Here is an 18,496-nt window from a genome sequence, read left to right on the forward strand (position 1 = left end):
TGGTTTCCTGTGGACGGGACTCTCGCTGCTGTGTTGGATCCGCTTTGAACTGAACTCTCGCGGCTGTGTTGGAGCCACTATGGATTGAACTTTCACAGTATCATGTTAGACCCGCTCAACATCCATTGCTTTCGGTCCCCTGGGGAAGGGGGTTGCCCACTTCTGAGGTCCTCTCCAAGGTTTCTCATAGTCAGCATTGTCACTGGCGTCCCACTAGATGTGAATTCTCCCTGCCCACTGGGTGTGAGTTTTCCTTGCCCTTTTGTGGGTTCTTCCGAGGATGTTGTAGTCGTAATGGTTTGTACAGTCCTTTGAGACATTTGTGATTTGGGGCTATATAAATAAACATTGATTGAATGGTAGAAAATGGATGGATGGATGATTGATTGATTGTATTGTACCATATGTCCCGGCAAGAAATCTGCGTTCTAAGAACTCGGGCTTACTAGTGATTACTAGGGCCCAAAAAAAATCTGAGGGGCTATAAAGCGTTTTCTATTTGGGCTCCAGTACTCTGGAATGGCCTACAGGTGACAGTTAGAGATGCTGCCTTGTACTTGGCTAGGGCCCCAAAAAAATCTGAGGGCTATAAAGCGTTTTCTATTTGGGCTCCAGTACTCTGGAATGGCCTACAGGTGACAGTTAGAGATGCTGCCTTGTACTTGAATAGCGCTTTTTTACCTTCAAGGTACTCAAAGCGCTTTGACATTACTTCCACATTTACCCAATCACACACACATTCACACACTGATGGAAGGAGCTGCCCTGCAAGGTGCTAACCAGCACCTATCAGGAGCAAGGGTGAAGTGTCTTGCTCAGGACACAACGGACGTGATGAAGTTGATACTAGGTGGGGATTGAACCATGGGACTCTCGGGTTGCGCCAACCCGTCCCATTTTAAAATTCATTTGTATACTCTAACCTTTAAATAGACCCCCCTTTCAAATCAGTTGATCTGGCATCTCTTTTCTGCTCTGCCCACCTCTCCTGCGTAGTGTGGTTATCAGGTGACCACAGACCTTTATACGCACATCCACAAAAAAAATAAAAAATTTGTCATCAGTATCTTCTGATGACAAGGAAAAACAAAAACGTCATGAAAACTTTCCACATCCTAAAATACATGACAGTGTGTAAAGACAATTTCCATCAAAAAGAAAATGTTTTTTTGTTTTGGTTGTTTTTAACTTAAATACCGTTTATAAATCCATCCATCCATTTTTTGTCCTTTTCGCAACACAAAATGTTGGTATGTTGAAATGTGGTTTCGATCATGGTCTGATTGCCACAGATGATTGGTAATTTGTGATATTTCTACCTGAATAACTGCTTCTGATATTCTGTACATTCTAGTTATACAAGTTAATGGTATTCATATTGCTGCATGACAGCCTCTTAACCAATTTATTAAGTGTAATATTGAGCCTGTTTAAACCTTCTGTAATTGAGGACTATCAAAAAGAACATGTTACAAAATATATACTCTATCTCAGCCCGCCAGAAAATCCCCCCTAAATATGGAGGTGAAGTTCCACCTCTATGCAAGTGCTGCAGCAGGCTTTTGCTCCAATGATGAGGGCTCACGGCGTTGAAAATGATATTGTCTTATCGGGAGAACGACTTGCCATGGTTTTGGACCTAGGCTTTCGATGACGGACCTTTTTCTTTGTCATTTTCTGTTCATTCCCCCCCCCCCCCCCCTTGTACTTGTGGCTCAATAGTAACTGAACAAAGCTACATTTTCCCACACTACAGAATTATCCATGTTTCAGACAGACGTTAACCGCGCATCAAAAAAATGTGTGCCGTTAAAGGAAATTATATATAACTCGTTATAGCATTGAATTTGTCAGCCATTATTTTTCCAAAAAGTATTTTGATCCCAACAAAATTGACAGTGGATGAGGTAGATAGATCTATGAATGGTTGGCTATAACGCCCTTGCTCCATTCTCATACATTTATGTCATAATATAGTTCGGAAACAGACCTCTGGATGTCTTCAGGGAAAGTTGCACTGAAGAGCAAAGTTTGGCGGTTTTCTTTAGGTGGCATCCCAGGCGAACCAACCAACCGGCGCATGTCAGGCTCAAAGCCCATGTCCAACATCCTGTCAGCCTCATCCAGTACCAGATACCGCAGCTTGCTCAGCCCTATCTGAAACCAAAATGCAATATTCTTTAGGGTCTCTGCAGATTCCAACAAATTAAATGTAAGACTTTTAAAGCCCACACAATGAATAAAACTTAAGACAAATTTTACATACTTACTGACAAAAAGTACAAAGACCTTAAGGAAAATCATGGACCTGAATTGAGTGTTAAGTACAGTGGTACCTCAACTTTAACTTACCAGTAATTTGAGATACAAACTGTCTTTTGGCTTTGTGTTATGCTTTAAAGGGGAACATTATCACCAGACCTATGTAAGCGTCACTATACAGTGTACCTTGATGTTGCAGAAAAAAGACCATATATTTTTTTAACCGATTTCCGAACTCTAAATGGGTGAATTTAGGCAAATTAAACGCCTTTCTATTAATCGCTCTCGGAGCGATGACATCAGAACTTAACGTCACCTAGGTAATAAAGCCGCCATTTTCTCAAACACATTACAAACACCGCGTCTCAGCTCTGTTATTTTCCGGAACCTTGGAGACATCATGCCTCGTCGGTGTGTTGTCGGAAGGTGTAACAACACTAACAGGGAGGGATTCAAGTTGCACGACTGGCCCAAAGATACAACAGTGGCAAGAAATTGGACAACATTTGTTCAAAATACGAGGGTGTGGGGAAAGCCGACGAAACGGTCAGTCATTTGTTCTGCACACTTTACCGACCAAAGCTATGCTACTACAGAGATGGCAAGATTGTGTGGATAGCCTGCGACACTCAAAGCAGATGAATTTCCAATGATAAAGTCAAAGAAATCTGCCGCCAGACCCCTCCATGGAATGTGCCGGAGTGTCTTCACATTTTACCGGCGGTGCTAAGGCAAACATGGCACAGAGATGTATGGATAACCTGCAGATGCATTTCCAACGATAAAGTCAACGAAATCACAAAAGTGAGTTTTGTTGATGTTATTGACTTATGTGCTAATCAGACATATTTGGTCGCGGCATGACTGCCAGCTAATTGATGCTAACATGCTATTTAGGCTAGCTGTATGTACATTTGAAACTATATTTACATCTAGCGTTTCCCTCCACCCACATTTAATGCCAAACAAACACTTACCAATCGATGGATTTAAGTTGATCCAGTGTCACAAGATGTGAAACTTCCGATCGTTGGTCTGCACATTTTACCGGCGATGCTAAGGCAAACGTGGCCTAATAGCGTCAATAGCTATTCGCTGAATAGCTTCAGTTTCTTCTTCAGTTTCGTTTTCGCTATCTGCCTCAATACTCCAACCATCCGTTTCAATACATGCGTAATCTGTTGTATCGCTTAAGCCGCTGAAATCCGAGTCTGAATCAGAGCTAATGTCGCTATATCTTGCTGTCCTATCCGTATTGGCTTCACTGGATGACGTCACAGGAAAACGGACGATGGCTTCACAGATAGCGAAAATCAGGCACTTTAAAGCTTTGTTTTAGGGATATTCCGCGATGGATAAAATTTTGAAAAAAATTTCAAAAAATAAAATAAGCCACTGGGAACTGATTTTTATTAATTTTAACCCTTCTGAAATTGTGATAATGTTCCCCTTTAAATTGTGGGCACACTTTGAGTTAAAAGCATTTTTATGTATGGACGAGTGGCCAAAATTAATGCATTTTAAAGTATCCATGTTTGTGTGGACATGACCTTGGTCATAGAACACAACTGCTCATAAGTTGAGGTATCACTGTTCTTCCAGAACGTGCATTTAAAAAAAAATGTTGCCTATCATTCACAATTATGAGAAGACAAAAACACACATGTCCTATTGCATCGTCTTGTGCATTACAAACTTAAAAGCGATTCAGCTGCTAATGACGTAGCCTAATGAGTGTTGCTGTGACCAAGGCAATGTGTTACTACGCTAGAAGAACTTTAAAGCGGAACTGCACTTTTTTGGGTGAATTTTGCCGATTGGTTACAATCATTATGAAAGACATGACGGATTTCATTTTTTTTAATGCATTATAACTTGTAAATAAGTCTGCTTGCGGCGGAGAAAATGGAAGCTCCTTTTTCTTCCCATAAAATCTGATTAAAAACATTAAAAAAGCGTCAACAATACCCCACTACATTCTGTAATTTGAATATTAAACACTGTATTTTCCTGACAAAAGGCCGCACCGGATTATGAGGGGCATGGCCAATGAGTGGGTCTACTTTAATACAAAAAGTGCATCAAACACTTCATTGTGGTCTACAAAACATGTAATGGTGATTATTTGGTCAAAAATGTTGCATAGATTATGTTTTACAGACCATCTTCAAGTCGCTTTCTGACAGTTGCTTCAGGATACCCCGTTTTGTGGGCGCTCTTATTGACGTGGCTCACCTTTGACAGTCTTCTCCCCATCATTTTTGTTGAAACTGTGTAGCGTACAAGAACGGGAGTCGGAGAAGTGTAAAAAGATGGAGGCAACTGTTTTAATGACATTCAGACTTTACTTAAATCACTAGTGCAACAACGGCAAAAAAGTGTCCTGTGAAAAACCGTCCAACCGGAACTCTAATAACGTAAGTTCCCCGGTTGAAGTATGTAAACCCACTACACCGGTAGTTTTTAACGCTTCCATAGCGAGGTACAAGTACTTCTTCTTAGACCTTAGGCTACTTTATATTAGAAATGTCAACAGCGGAAGATGAATGCCACATAAGATAGTGAAAAAGAAGAAGCTAATAGAGTACGGTGTTGGCACAGACTACAATGTCGGACACGCGCTAATTTTCAGGATTTATGCGGACCCCAAATACACATCAGCAAGTACAAATAGGTAAGAAAAGGTTTTGCATAATATTGCGAAACAAAATGCCAGATAATATATCTGGTAATGGGTGCCATTGTGCAGTCCTTATACACACACACCTTACTAATACTTGTATGTTGAAGCGTACGTCTGACGACTGGAGCCGTAACGCTCCGACAATGCATCAAGTGGTGCAGCTTTATAAGTTAACAAAGACGTACTAAAACATGTTGACAGATTTCAGAGCGCAGTTTGTAATGTTCTATATTCTCAATGGAACATTTAAAGTTTTGGTGTTTACTGGCGTCACCTTGCAGTCTACACATATCTTATGTGTGACTGACAACTACTGGTAACACTTATTACACCATGTACCAAATAAAATAGCTTTGAGGTCAGTAAGCACAACCAGTATTTCCTTGAATAGCCACCGGGGCGCTAATTAATTTAAAACCTCTTCTCACTCCTGCGCTTATTCAAGGCATGCGGTAATAGTAAGCAGGCGCTAACAACTGTAAAACCTCTTCTCACCCCTGCGCTTACCAATGGCTGGCAGTAAAAAATTGAGTGTGATGTGAGGATACCTTCACGAAGAGCACATTTAATAAAAAAAAAAAACGTTATGGTTATTATTTTCAGCACTGAAGGCTTGGAATAACCTACAATTGACACATGCATTTCGCTGCTTCCATCGTCACACGGACGAGATTGGAAGGCATACTGGGTGATACAAGTTACACTGAAGGTTGTGATATAAACAAGTTTAACACTTACTAATATGTGCCACACCAAACAAGAATGACAAACATTTCTGGAGAACATCGGGGTGTAAAATATAGTCAGGAAGACTCATGGATGCAAAGGATTCTGGGTATTCATTGTGTTGCGTTTACGTTGTGTTACTGTGAGGATAATCTCCCAAAATGTGTTTGTCATTCTTGTTTGGTGTGGGTTCACAGTGTGGTGCATATTAGTAAGAGTGTTAAAGTTATTTCAACACCCCCGCGGCCCCAACCCTGCCCACCTTAACCGACGCACAGACGGGAAGGGGGGAGTGTTGGTGCTAGCGGGGTATATAAGCAGTAAGAGTCATGGATGCATTGCATTCTGGGTAATTATTATGTTGCGTTTATAATGTGTTAGAGAGCCGATGTTCTCCAGAAATGTGTTTGGCATTCTTGTTTGGTGTGGGTTCACAGTGTGGCACATTAGTGAGAGTGTTAAAGTTATTTATATCCCAACCTTCAGTGTAACCGGTGTGGCTGATGAACAAGACCCCTGGTTTACACAACAGTACAAGCAAAAAAACCTCTATGCTGTATAATTTCATTATACATTTCAAAAGTGTTTTGCTGCTCCCGTCGTCGTTGTGAAGTGGGTCAAAATGGCTCTTTGAGTGGTAAGGATTGCCGACCCTGCTGCCTCCGCCATTTTGAAGATGACGACAGGGGAAGCGTCACTCGTGACTTCACGAATTTGACCCGGCGGTAATAGTAAGCATGCGCTAATATTTTGGGAAGCAAGTTTGACCCGGCAGTACTTCAAGGCAGGCGCATATTACATGCCTGGCGGCAATTCAAGGAAATACGGCATGCCTTATAGTTTGAAAAATATGGTAAGTAATAGTGATATTGTTATAAGCCCTAACGCAGACACGATCACTACCGTGTGTGCCTACGTTTACATTATTCAGTGGTCTTCTGCCTTTTCACTTCTTTGCTCGCTAGAAATGTCTTCTCGATCATAAATCACACCTGGACTGAGAAAGTCCAAGTAAGTATTCCGACAAGTTGGTACACTGTGACAGCCATTTATGTGCCGAAACTGGTGAGGACGACCCGAAAAGTTGCTTGGTCCACCCCTCCCCCTTCGTTGTGAGGATTATGGTCATTCTTCACCGAGATGGGAATATATGAACATCCCAGCAGTAGGCATCCTAATGACAGCAGACCTTGCTCAGTAAGTGATGATTTATTATGTTTTTGTTGGCTCTCATGAAGTCTAGAGTGAAAAATAATCAGTGATGAAAAAAAATGTTTTTGGAAATTAATGCGCTGTGAATGCTTAAAATGATCAAAATACCTAGATATGAAATGTTATAAATGTGCCCTCTAATACATTACATATATACTTACATCCAAACACTTCACTAGAGGTGTTTGGATGCTTTTTTAAGGGCTTCATAGGCAGAATTGTGCAGCTCCCAAAGGCTCCATTGTAAGCTAACATTTGATCGCATTTATTTTTTAGATTGCAAAAAACAACATCCATCGTCATGTCTCTCATGATTGTCAACAATAAGCTAAATTCCAAAACATATGCGGTTCCCCTTTAAGACCATTATGTTTGTGTAAGGTACTTTTTAAAACCTTTTTTTTGTTCGCGCAGTCAGCTTTGATGTGGTGTACCGCGCTATTATTGACCTATTTCACATCGATAGGTGAGAGGCATTATTTATGATCTAGATTAAAATAAACTTTCCCAAGCACAGAGGCGAGAAAGCAGCTCAGTCAGTTAGCTCTCTGTGATCACGGCGCAGCTATAAATAGTTTATCTGCTTTAGCATTTATAACAAAAATATCACTATTACCTGGTTAAGTCACAAATCACTGGCCTTGTGGTTAGAGTGTCCGCCCTGAGATCGGTAGATTGTGAGTTCAGAGTCATATCAAAGACTATAAAAATGGGACCCATTACCTCCCTGCATGACACTCAGCATCAAGGGTTGGAATTGGGTGTTAAATCACCAAAAATTATTCCCAGGCGCGGCCATCACTGCTGCTCACTGCTCCCCTCACCTACCAGGGGGTGATCATGGGTGATGGGTCAAATGCAGAGAATAATTTCGCCAAACCTCGTGTGTGTGTGTGAAAATGATTGGTACTTTAACTTGAAATGTAAATGGGGTATTGTTGGCGGTTTTTGGGTGGCTAGTTAGAGGGCTTTATGTGCGGAATGGAGGGCCTTCCATAAACTCCATTGTTAACTCAATTTTAATCGGCGAGCCGGGTCACAGGCAATTACAGTGTCTGTTAGTCCAGGTGAGGAGTTAGTTAAGCTAGAACTAGTTTCTGCACACATAGCATTTCTCCTAGAATAACACACAACTCATATAATGTTTTTTCTGCAGTGACTGTGCCAGAGGTGGACATGCATTCTACTGAGGTGGCAAATTACGATGCGTTCAGTGTATCGCAGCACCAAACAAACAATCTGAAGATTCCCGTCATATCAATTATTCGATATGGTCTAAATTATTTAAAGCGCACTACACAAAATAAACGCAACATTATTAATATTACTACTATAGATAACTAACAAAAATTCTGCAAAACAGCCCACTACCTCTAATATGGGCTTTTTAAACATAAGATCATTGTCTCAGTGAAACCTGGCTCAAACCAGACATTTTTTGCGCCGAACGAGGCATCTCCTCCTAACTATAATAATGCGCATTTTGCCCTTCCCCTTAAAAGGGGTGCGAGGGTCGCACTAATGTACAAAGAAAACCTTAAAGGCCTACTGAAATGAGATTTTCTTATTTAAACATGGATAGCAGGTCCATTCTTTGTGTCAAACTTGATCATTTCGCGATACTGCCATATTTTCGCTGAAAGGATTTAGTAGAGAACATCCACGATAAAGTTCGCAACTTTCGGTGTTCAGAGAAATGCCCTGCCTCTAACGGAAGTCGCAGACGATGACGTCACATGTGTGGGGGCTCCTTACATATTCACATTATTTTCAATGGGAACCTCCAACAAAAAGTGCTACTCGGACCGAGAAAACGACAATTTCCCCATTAATTCGAGCGAGGATGAAAGATTTGTGTTTGAGGATATTGATAGGGACGGACTAGAAAAAAAAAAAAGATTAAAAAAAATAAGTAAAAAAAAAAAAAAACGCGATTGCATTGGGACGGATTCCGATGTTTTTAGAGACATTTCCTAGGATAATTCTGAGAAATCCCTAATCTTTCTATTGTTCTGCTAGTGTTTTAGTGAGTTAAATAGTACCTGATAATCGGAAGGGTGTCTCCACGGGTGTCTTGACGCAAGGTGTCTCAGGGGAGTCGACGGCAGCTATGGACGGCACAAGCTCAGCTTTTCTCCGGTTAGAACTGACTTTTTAACTACAATTTTCTCACCAAAACCTGCTGGTTGACATTTGGTAGGGATCCATGTTGGCTTGACCGCGCTCTGATCCATAGGAAAGTTTCACCTCCAGGAATTTTAAACAAGGAATCACCGTGTGTTTGTTTGGCTAAAGGCTAAAAGCTTCCCAACTCCATCTTTCTACTGTGACTTCTCCAATATTAATTGAATCAATTGCAAAAGATTCAGCAACACAGATGTCCAAAAATCTGTATAATTATGCCGTTAAAGCAGAAGACTTTTAGCTGTGTGTGTGTGTGTGTGTGTGTGTGTGCAGCGCTCATATTCTTTCTTAACAGCCCGTGACGTCTTGCGTACACTCCCGGGAAATTTAAAATTGTAATTTAGGAAACTAAAAAGGCTGTATTGGCATGTGTTGCAATGTTAATATTTCATCATTGATATATAAACTATCAGACTGCGTGGTGGGTAGTAGTGGGTTTCAGTAGGCCTTTAACTTTACCCCTAACTCAAGTAATACATATAAATAATTTGAGGTGCTTACTATGAGGTCTGTCGCACTGCTGCCTCTCTACCTGGCTGTTATCTACCACCCCACTGGGCCCTATTTGGACGTTATCAGTGAATTCTCAGTTTGTCGCTGATCTAGTGACACACGCTTAATTATAATGGGGGACTTTAATATTCATATGAAAACCCCATCAGATCCTCCGTGCGTGGCGCTCCATACCATAATTGATAGCTGTGGTCTTACACAAATAATAAATTAACCCACGCATCGCAACAGTAATACAATAGATCTACTGCTTTTCAGGGATGTCACCACCTCCAAAGTTATGATACTCCCGTATAGTAAGTAATGTCCGATCATTACCTTATAAAATTCGAAGTTCTGACTCATTGCCAACAAGCTAATAACTGCTTTAGTAGCCGCAACATTAACCCCACTAAAGCAAAAAAAAAAAAAGGCCCCTAAAAGGCATACCGCCTGGTTTATAGAAGAAACCAGAGCTTTTAAACTATCATGTAGAAAGTTGGAACGCAAATTGCGCGCGACAAACTTGAGGTTTTCCATCAAGCATGGAGTGATAGTTTAATAACTTATAAAAAATGCTTATGTGACACACACAAAAAGTTTTCAGTGTATTTTTTTGTTTTGTTTTTGATAATATTCATGTGAATGAGAGATAATGGTGACACTAGGATCTCAACAAATTTCTATACAGCTAACTACTGACAGTAGGGGGCAGTGTAGGTCTGTTTCCCCCTGGGAGTTCTCCTGTATACTGATGTACTTCCACCCGAACTCCACAATCCTGTGGACCTTGTGAAAACGAACAACACTTTTCCATCTGTGATCCTTGTGTCCATATTGCAGGTTAGTAATGACCTTAAAAGCCCACTGAAACCCACTACTACCGACCACGCAGTCTGATAGTTTGTATATCAATGATGAAATCTTAACATTGCAACACATGCCAATATGACTGTTAGCTTCACATGTTTGACTGTTAACTTCACAGTTTACGAAATTGCAATTTTAAATTTCCCGCGAGGTATCTTGTTGAAAACGTCGCGGAATGATGACGCTTATGTTGATGTGTGCTTGTGACTGTTATTGGTTGGAGCGGACATTTTAGCCCAGCACCACTCACGGCTAAAAGTAGTCTGCTTTAATCGCATAATTACACATTATTTTGGACATCTGTGTTCCTGAATCTTTTGCAGTTTGTTCAATTAAAAATGGAGATTATAAAGAAGAATGCTGTTGGTGGAAAGCGGTGGATTGCAGCTGCCTTTGGCAACCAAAACACAGCCGGTGTTTCTTTGTTTGTTGTGAAGCTTGAATATGGAACAGAGCGGTCAAGCGAATATGTTTCTCTACCACATGTCAACCAGCAAGTTTTTGGATGAGAAAATGGTGATATTAAGTCGGCTCTTACCGGAGACTTGAGCAGAGTTTGCGTCCTGCAGCAGCTGTCAAAAAGGCAAATGTGACTTTCTTGGCTCCTCCATATGGCTTCCCTCAGAGACACTGGCGGTCACTGAAGCCCTCCGACTTTCAGGTATGACTTTATAATCTCACTAAAACAGTAGTACCACAACTAGCAGATAAATGATTTTCCAGAATTATCCTAGTAAATGTTTCTAATAACATCTGAATCACTCCCACTGCCGTCGCCCCCCCCCCCCCCAGTGCTTCACTCTAACTTTCCTCATCCACGAATATTTCATCTTTGCTCAAATTAATTAGGAAATTGTCGCTTTGTCAATCCAAATCGCATTTGCTGCTGGTGGCTATGATTATAAATAATTTGAGAAGCCCTACAACCCGTGACGTTACGCGCACATCGTCTGCTACTTCCAGTACAGGCAAGGCTTTTTTATTAGCGACCAAAAGTTGCGAACTTTATCATCGATGTTCTCTACTAAATCCTTTCAGCAAAAATATGGCAATATTACAAAATGATCAAGTATGACACATATAATGGACTTGCTATCCCCGTTTTAATAAGAAAATCTAATTTCAGTAGGCCTTTAAAGCAGCTGTATGTAAAACACAAAAAATTTTGAGATATAGTGCAGTCACTGAACTTCAGTTTGATATAAGGATGATGACGTTTGGTGTTCATTTTGGGACATTGTAGTATAACGCAAAGTGGGCTGCTGCAGTTTATTTTTCTATTATTTTTGTAACCACTTCTGCTAAAGTGACAAGTGCAATGAGTCGAAATGTGTACAATATGAGATTGTTTTTGTATTACAAACTGATATCTTGTTTAATGGTCCAATTCTGCCATTGTTGTTAGCATTAGCCAACATCTAGGGTTCCCTCCAAGGTTTCTCATTGTCACCCCTTTGGTTGAGTTTTTTCCTTGCCCTGATGTGGGAACTGAGCAGAGGATTTCGTTGTGGCTTGTGCTACCCTTTGAGACACTTTCGATTTAGGGCTATATAAGAAAACTTTGATTGATTGAAAATTGATATTAAAAAAACAATTAGGAATCAAAATAAAGTTAATTTGCAGTTCCAATCATACTTAGTCATACATTTTTTTAAAAATCACTTTTGTATCACTTCTACAGTGCTTATTGCAATATATTATGTATATGAGGCTGTCAAAGTGTACCAACTTATACAATACCTCACTTGCCTTCTTTTATCCAGGTGAGAGGCATGATTTATGATCTACAATAAACTTCCAGGGAGAAAAAAGCGAACCAGGCTGCAACCAGACTTTTATTTACAAGTTAGAATGCATTAAAAATACATCCGTCGTCATGTCTTTCATAATGATTGTGAACGATAGGCAAAATAAAAATAAAAAGTGCAATTCCCCTTTAAGAAGACTTTGTTGCAGTCCTGTTCGCCTCATAAAGAGTTGCACTTGATTTCCCCCACTTCGCCAGAAGCTGTTTAAGATACTGGAATACGTTTGTTGTGATGCTGCCTTTTCAAAACAGACTTGGCAGCGTGCAGTCCTTTGTTCCACGCATTTTGCCTTATATCTAAAGCAGTGAAAAAACATTTTCTTTGGAACAAACAACTCACGTTTGTTAGCATTAGCCATGTTTTGCTAGGCTTGTGGATCTCGTTAAGGAAGTAAGGGGGCAAACACTATGCCAGAGAAAGAGGAGAAAAAACATTGTTTTGTTAAATCGTCTGCAACAAATAACTCGAATTTATTGATAAAATCGATATATCAGCCAAGCCTAGAGGCTTGGGGCTGTAGAAAAAAAAAGGCCTCAAGTTGCGACCGCTGTGTACATTGATTCGTCCATGATATCATTCACAACAACACAAGTAGAGGTGTTGTGGTTGTATGGATTGTTTTTGCTAGCTTTAGCTTCGTAATTTAGTCACTGTTTAAAGTAGCTGTGTCGAAATTAAGTTCATCACGAGGCAGTTGAGTGTTTCGGGAAAGAATTAGTGTTATAAGACTCATTTTCCCAAACAAATATTCTTTCTCACAATGACAGCATTTGACTTACATTTATATCTATTTCCCTGATATATTGCCGTTGTATTGGCTAATTATGTGACTCTGTCAGTGGTTACTTGAACACGGAGATCAAATGCCTTACTTTTTTTATTGAGTTCAGTGATTGTTGATTAGCCATACCAGAGCTCTGTGTAGAATAAAAAAAAGAGCAACCATGATGAGTTTACAAACTTCTAGTAGACGCTTTCTTTGGCCAACTCATTCACTCCTTGTCCATTTCACCATTACAAGTTCTGAAATTTGCATGATGGTTGCTCGGCATATTATTTGTTTTTTAATTATATTTTCATGATCTTGAGAAGCCACAACCTAAATCCGATTGATTGTCCAGCCCTTCTCTCGCGTCTGACATCTGCTAGCTCCTTCCCATTCGAAGGGTCTGACTGAATTTTTTTCCCCAAAAAAATATTCTAGCTTTGGGTCAGCAGTGACGCAGAGCTCTGATTGGTCAGCTTATCAGTGCATCATTTCCGGGTTACCCATCCCACTTAACCTTTGCCTTGATTCGTTTAGGAATCGGACAGCCTACCTTTATATGCATCTTCTCCTTTGGTTTCTGAGCAAGATGGACAATGAAAGGGACCGGTTTCAAATGATCAGTTCTAGCTCAATATTATGGATGTCGCATTAATCCACATTGTTCACTAAAACTACTACACACAGGAATCTAATAGCGGGTTAACAAGAGTTGTGGTTTCTGAATCAGGAAAACACTACCCTCTAGTGTTTTGGATGGCAATTGAAAGTCACTAGTCAGCTGCCGAGGAGGAGCCATTAACAAATCAAGACGCCTACAGAAGGGATGCAAGCCACGTGGCGCAAGAGTATATTTCAGCCTGTACCCCCTGCTCTAAATTGTGACAAAACAGGGAGGGCAGACAAGAGTAATTGTGTAAAATAAAAAAGGCGCTTATAGTTCGCAAACCTCAGGCAGAGTGCATTGGAATAATGTGAGTTGCTTTCATATTTCCTCAGCTCATTTTGTTCCTCATTCATTTCATGTTGACTACTAGGCTGCACAATTATATCCACAATATTATCACGATAATCTTTTTTGTCAATATTTGAATCACAATCATTAATCATGATTATTCGTTTTATTGTGTGAGACATTGTTATTGCACTTTATATCTTAAAAACAGTATATGAACATGATTTTCATTTCAAAAGGAGTTAAAATATAAATATTTCATCCATCCCATCCATTTTCTACCGCTTATTCCCTTTCGGGGTCGCGGGGGGCGCTGGCGCCTATCTCAGCTACAATCAGGCGGAAGGCGGGGTACACCCTGGACAAGTCGCCACCCTCATCGCAGGGCCAACACAGATAGACAGACAACATTCACACTCACATTCACACACTAGGGCCAATTTAGTGTTGCAATCAACCTATCCCCAGGTGCATGTCTTTGGAAGTGGGAGGAAGCCGGAGTACCCGGAGGGAACCCACGCATTCACGGGGAGAACATGCAAACTCCACACAGAAAGATCCCGAGCCTGGATTTGAACCCAGGACTGCAGGAACTTCGTATTGTGAGGCAGACGCACTAACCCCTCTTCCACCGTGAAGCCCCTAAATATTTCATATGTAATATATATATTTTTTTTTTAGCTGTACACTGTTCCTTGCAAGGAACAGTGTACAGCACTCATGGATAGGACATGTATTTGACCGAATACAACATTATTGCATCCAATTTTTGCCATGTTGAGGGGGATGTATTCTTCAGTCATTCAGTGTGCATGGTTGTCCGTACTTTGGGCAACCTGCTTTTGTCACTGCAAGGGATTGTCTTTGGATGATTGTCTCTGTAAACAACCTATAACTTATTTTGACTGTTAGGTTCACATCGGAGGAAAGCGATGGCGGCCAAGAAACATGTGGAGTGTTAATGCCAAGCAAGTCACCGCAACTCGGTTTGAATGTGCACACCATGCTACGGCTTTACAAGGAGAGACCGTGTGGCGTGCATTGGTTCCTTCGGTGTGAGATAATTTCCGGTTTCCAGGGAAGGAGTGGGTGTGTACCGAGAAAACGGCGAGACATGTGGGAGTAGGGTTGCGTGATATACCGGTATTAATTGTAATACCGGTGTATTTTAGAAAAAGGTATATATTTGACACAATACTGCCGCACCGGTAACTCTTACTCCTTCTCACGAGTCCATTAAGGGCCTGTCCCCCAGAATAACGCCTAGATTTCGTTTTGCTGTCGGTTTGAAAAAAAAATGCGTCTAAACAGTATCGTATCAATAACAAGTCACGTCCAGGTGGAAATAATACATTGGCCCAATTGGCGTACGCAGACAGAGCAGTGGAGATCCTCCATGTGTCAATAGTGACATAGTAACATAGTTCCTTAAACATTTGCCCTTTTTCTGCTCATTTGTCAACTATTTTGCAACCGTCTATTTTGAGGAAGAATTATGACACTTGCAGACACTGACGACAATCTGGTCGGATGACTGCAACTGTAGAGCTCAGACTACAGTTGCATAGCATACATATCTGATTTAAATCTACATACATACTATAAGAGGCCTGGGTCGGATTTGATAAATTTGGAATTGCACACTGACATGATAAAATCCAATACAGGTCACATGTGGGCAAAAAAAAAGATCCAAATTGAGCTGCAGGCCAAACAGTGTATAAGACAACAATTTCTTTTAAAAAACAAATCCTAAAAAAACTATGGCGTATGAATACCAAGGTACCACTTTAAATTACTAAAAATGTCATTTTCATTGTCATCAATTTTGATTGAAAATTTGTAGTAGGGTTATTGACCAACCATCACTTATGGACATAAAAGAACATTTTAATTGAAATGGCTTACCTTTCCTCTTCCAATAACATCCAACATCCTTCCTGGTGTTCCACACAATATGTTGCATCCCTTACAGATTTCTCTGATCTGAAACCCAGTGTTCACTCCACCGTACACCACCACTGGACGCACACATGTTCTACAAAGCAAAAAAGGTTTCATCAAGAGAATTTTAACAGTCCAAAATGAAGCGATTCATCGATTATTTGTGCACGTACCGTGTGTGAACTAACAAACCCCGATGAAATTGCACTAAAAACTGTTCAACCTCCTCCGTTTGCAATACATTCAAACTTTTGATACTGTAGATGGCCAACAAAAAAAATTACAGTTTGGAATAATTTGTTAAGCTATTTATGTAGTTATTTTGGTGGTTTATTGGAAACTAAGGCAAGTTCATAGAACTTGCGATAAAAATACAATTAATGAGGGATGAATCATTTTGAGTGCAACTATTACATTTAAGCACCTTTTATACCTATTTTTATTGTACTATAGCACTTGCCACTGGTAATTCTTGACCAATATATATTTCCTGGTGGGGCTGAGTGGCAGGGATCACAGTAGCTACAGGTAGAGCTGTGTGACATTCTGGTCTCAGCGACTGCTTTCTTTCAGGAGCACCCTACAGATGGACAAATTATCGGCGGAAATATTTGGCATTTTGAATTTATCTGCCTCAGCCTCTTTTCATCTGTGCGTTTTATTCCATTAACAGAGCATTATCTTATTTATGTATCAACACAAATTAATCGTGCAACTTATTTTGACCACAGCAGGTTGCTATACAGTCAGTGATGAAGTGAACGCATACATCAATGGAGAGATGAGAGGAAATTCTGATCGATGTGCTTGGTGGAAAATTTCACTTCAAACTACACTCAGATGGGGCTTTAGAATATAGCAAGCTTTGTGCATACATGTACAACATTTTTAAAATGTTACTATTTGACATGCTGAGAATAGAATTGCATTGTGTCAAAATATTAGGGATATTTTTGAAGTCAATTTAAATTATTCACATGATTAATTTACTGCGATTAATCAAAATGCAAGAGTATGATTAATCTGATAAAAAAAATTATGACAGCAAATTTAAACCACTATTTTTACCATTAGGTAAGTAAGCTATGTTAAATAGTGTGGCCACATTACACTCTAATTAGCACTTTCCAATGGATTGAATAAAGTTGATTGTGAGAACAAAAACGAACCAAGTCTTGTCCTGTACATGACAAGACACTTGGTCCAAAGAAAATGTTTTTTTTGTTCCCATCCAAGTCCTACCTATCCACTTTTTGCATTGTTTACATCTTTACCTGTGCTTGCCGTACCACTAAGGTTGATATCCCAATGGAACGGAGGAAAAAGTGCGCACACAAATCTTAACTGTACTGCTTAGTAAAAACAGGGACCTAAGTTTACTTTAAGTATACCTTTATTGTTTTGTTGCCAATTTGCAGACAGGAAGAAAATGTAAAAATACCCGTAAGCAAATTTCCTGGCCTCCAGGTGAATCTGGTTGATGAGCTCCCTGGTGGGGGCAACAATGATTGCCTCAGGCTCCTGTATCTCACTGAAGCTGCTGGCTGCGACACCGTCAGCCATGAGCTTCTGCAGAATTGGAAGTAGGAAAGCAGCCTATGGAACACAAGCATTAGGATGTGTGTAACTCAGCAGTACAGACTACTACAGAAGAACATTGGAATATATTGCCACAATTAAGAATGGGTATTGTCTACAATTTAACAGATACCAGTTCAAATCTGTATTTTTCTAAACAGTACTATTGTTCAAAAGGTGCCCAAAATGGTTCTTAAAAATGTTAAACATACACATTTTTGAATAACTACACCTTTGTATTTTTACTGAAATTTATGACATGCACGTTGTACTGAATAGAAATGTCAATACTTTAACAATAAAAAAAAGTGACAAATTCAAAAATATTGACTAAAATACACAACAAATTGTCAATTATCACAGCAACAATAAAAAATACATGTAAGTGTTGTAATGTCTAGAATTATGCTCCTTGGTTTGCTGTGACTGGTGTAGTAGAAAAGATATGTTGTAGTGGCGAAGTGTGATTGGTGTCTAAACTGAGCACTGCTAATGACATGTTTGGGTCAGCAAGTAAGTTTTAAAAGAGCATCAGACTTTGCCTCTGTCGGGGCTAGAGGTGTGCCAATACATCTATTAACAGATGCATCATGATGTTACACATGACAAATACTGATTAAGCCTGAGACGATAAATTTTGCTCAACATATTGTATATCATGTCCCAAAAATTATTGCCGAAGATCAATTTTTTTGCCAGTCCTATTTTGTGAACAAGTTAAGCACTTGTGTAACCATAATATATAATATTGTAAGTAAAACTGATATAAACTTGCATTTATCGGTACTGTATTATTGTTTACCATTGTACTGTAAATAACGTTGGAAAACTGTTGGCTTTTTTTGGTGCCATCATGGCATTCTCGTCTTTATGTCCATTTTGATGGGTTCGAATTGTTCTCCCGGTTTGAAGCTGAAATATTGCCACGACTAGGGCTGGGCGATAAAACAATAACACTATATATCGCGATAGACATGTGATCGATATCAATAGAAAATGGGGTCTATGGAACGTTC

General features: G+C 39.9%; 1 protein-coding gene across 1 annotated transcript in view; it reads right to left on the reverse strand.

Moving 5' to 3' along the window:
- The window catches only part of ddx4 (DEAD (Asp-Glu-Ala-Asp) box polypeptide 4), a 51,760-nt gene that overhangs the window by 10,111 nt on the left and 23,153 nt on the right, over positions 1-18,496 (reverse strand). Inside the window, exons 15-17 of the mRNA XM_061903678.1 lie at positions 17,344-17,498; positions 15,867-15,996; positions 1,991-2,157 (exon numbers count right to left, since the gene is read on the reverse strand). Coding sequence (XP_061759662.1) covers positions 1,991-2,157; positions 15,867-15,996; positions 17,344-17,498 — 452 coding nt within the window. The remainder of the gene's footprint in view (positions 1-1,990; positions 2,158-15,866; positions 15,997-17,343; positions 17,499-18,496) is intronic.

This window comes from Nerophis ophidion, linkage group LG06, assembly GCF_033978795.1.
Source record: "Nerophis ophidion isolate RoL-2023_Sa linkage group LG06, RoL_Noph_v1.0, whole genome shotgun sequence".
Taxonomy (NCBI): Eukaryota; Metazoa; Chordata; class Actinopteri; order Syngnathiformes; family Syngnathidae; genus Nerophis; species Nerophis ophidion.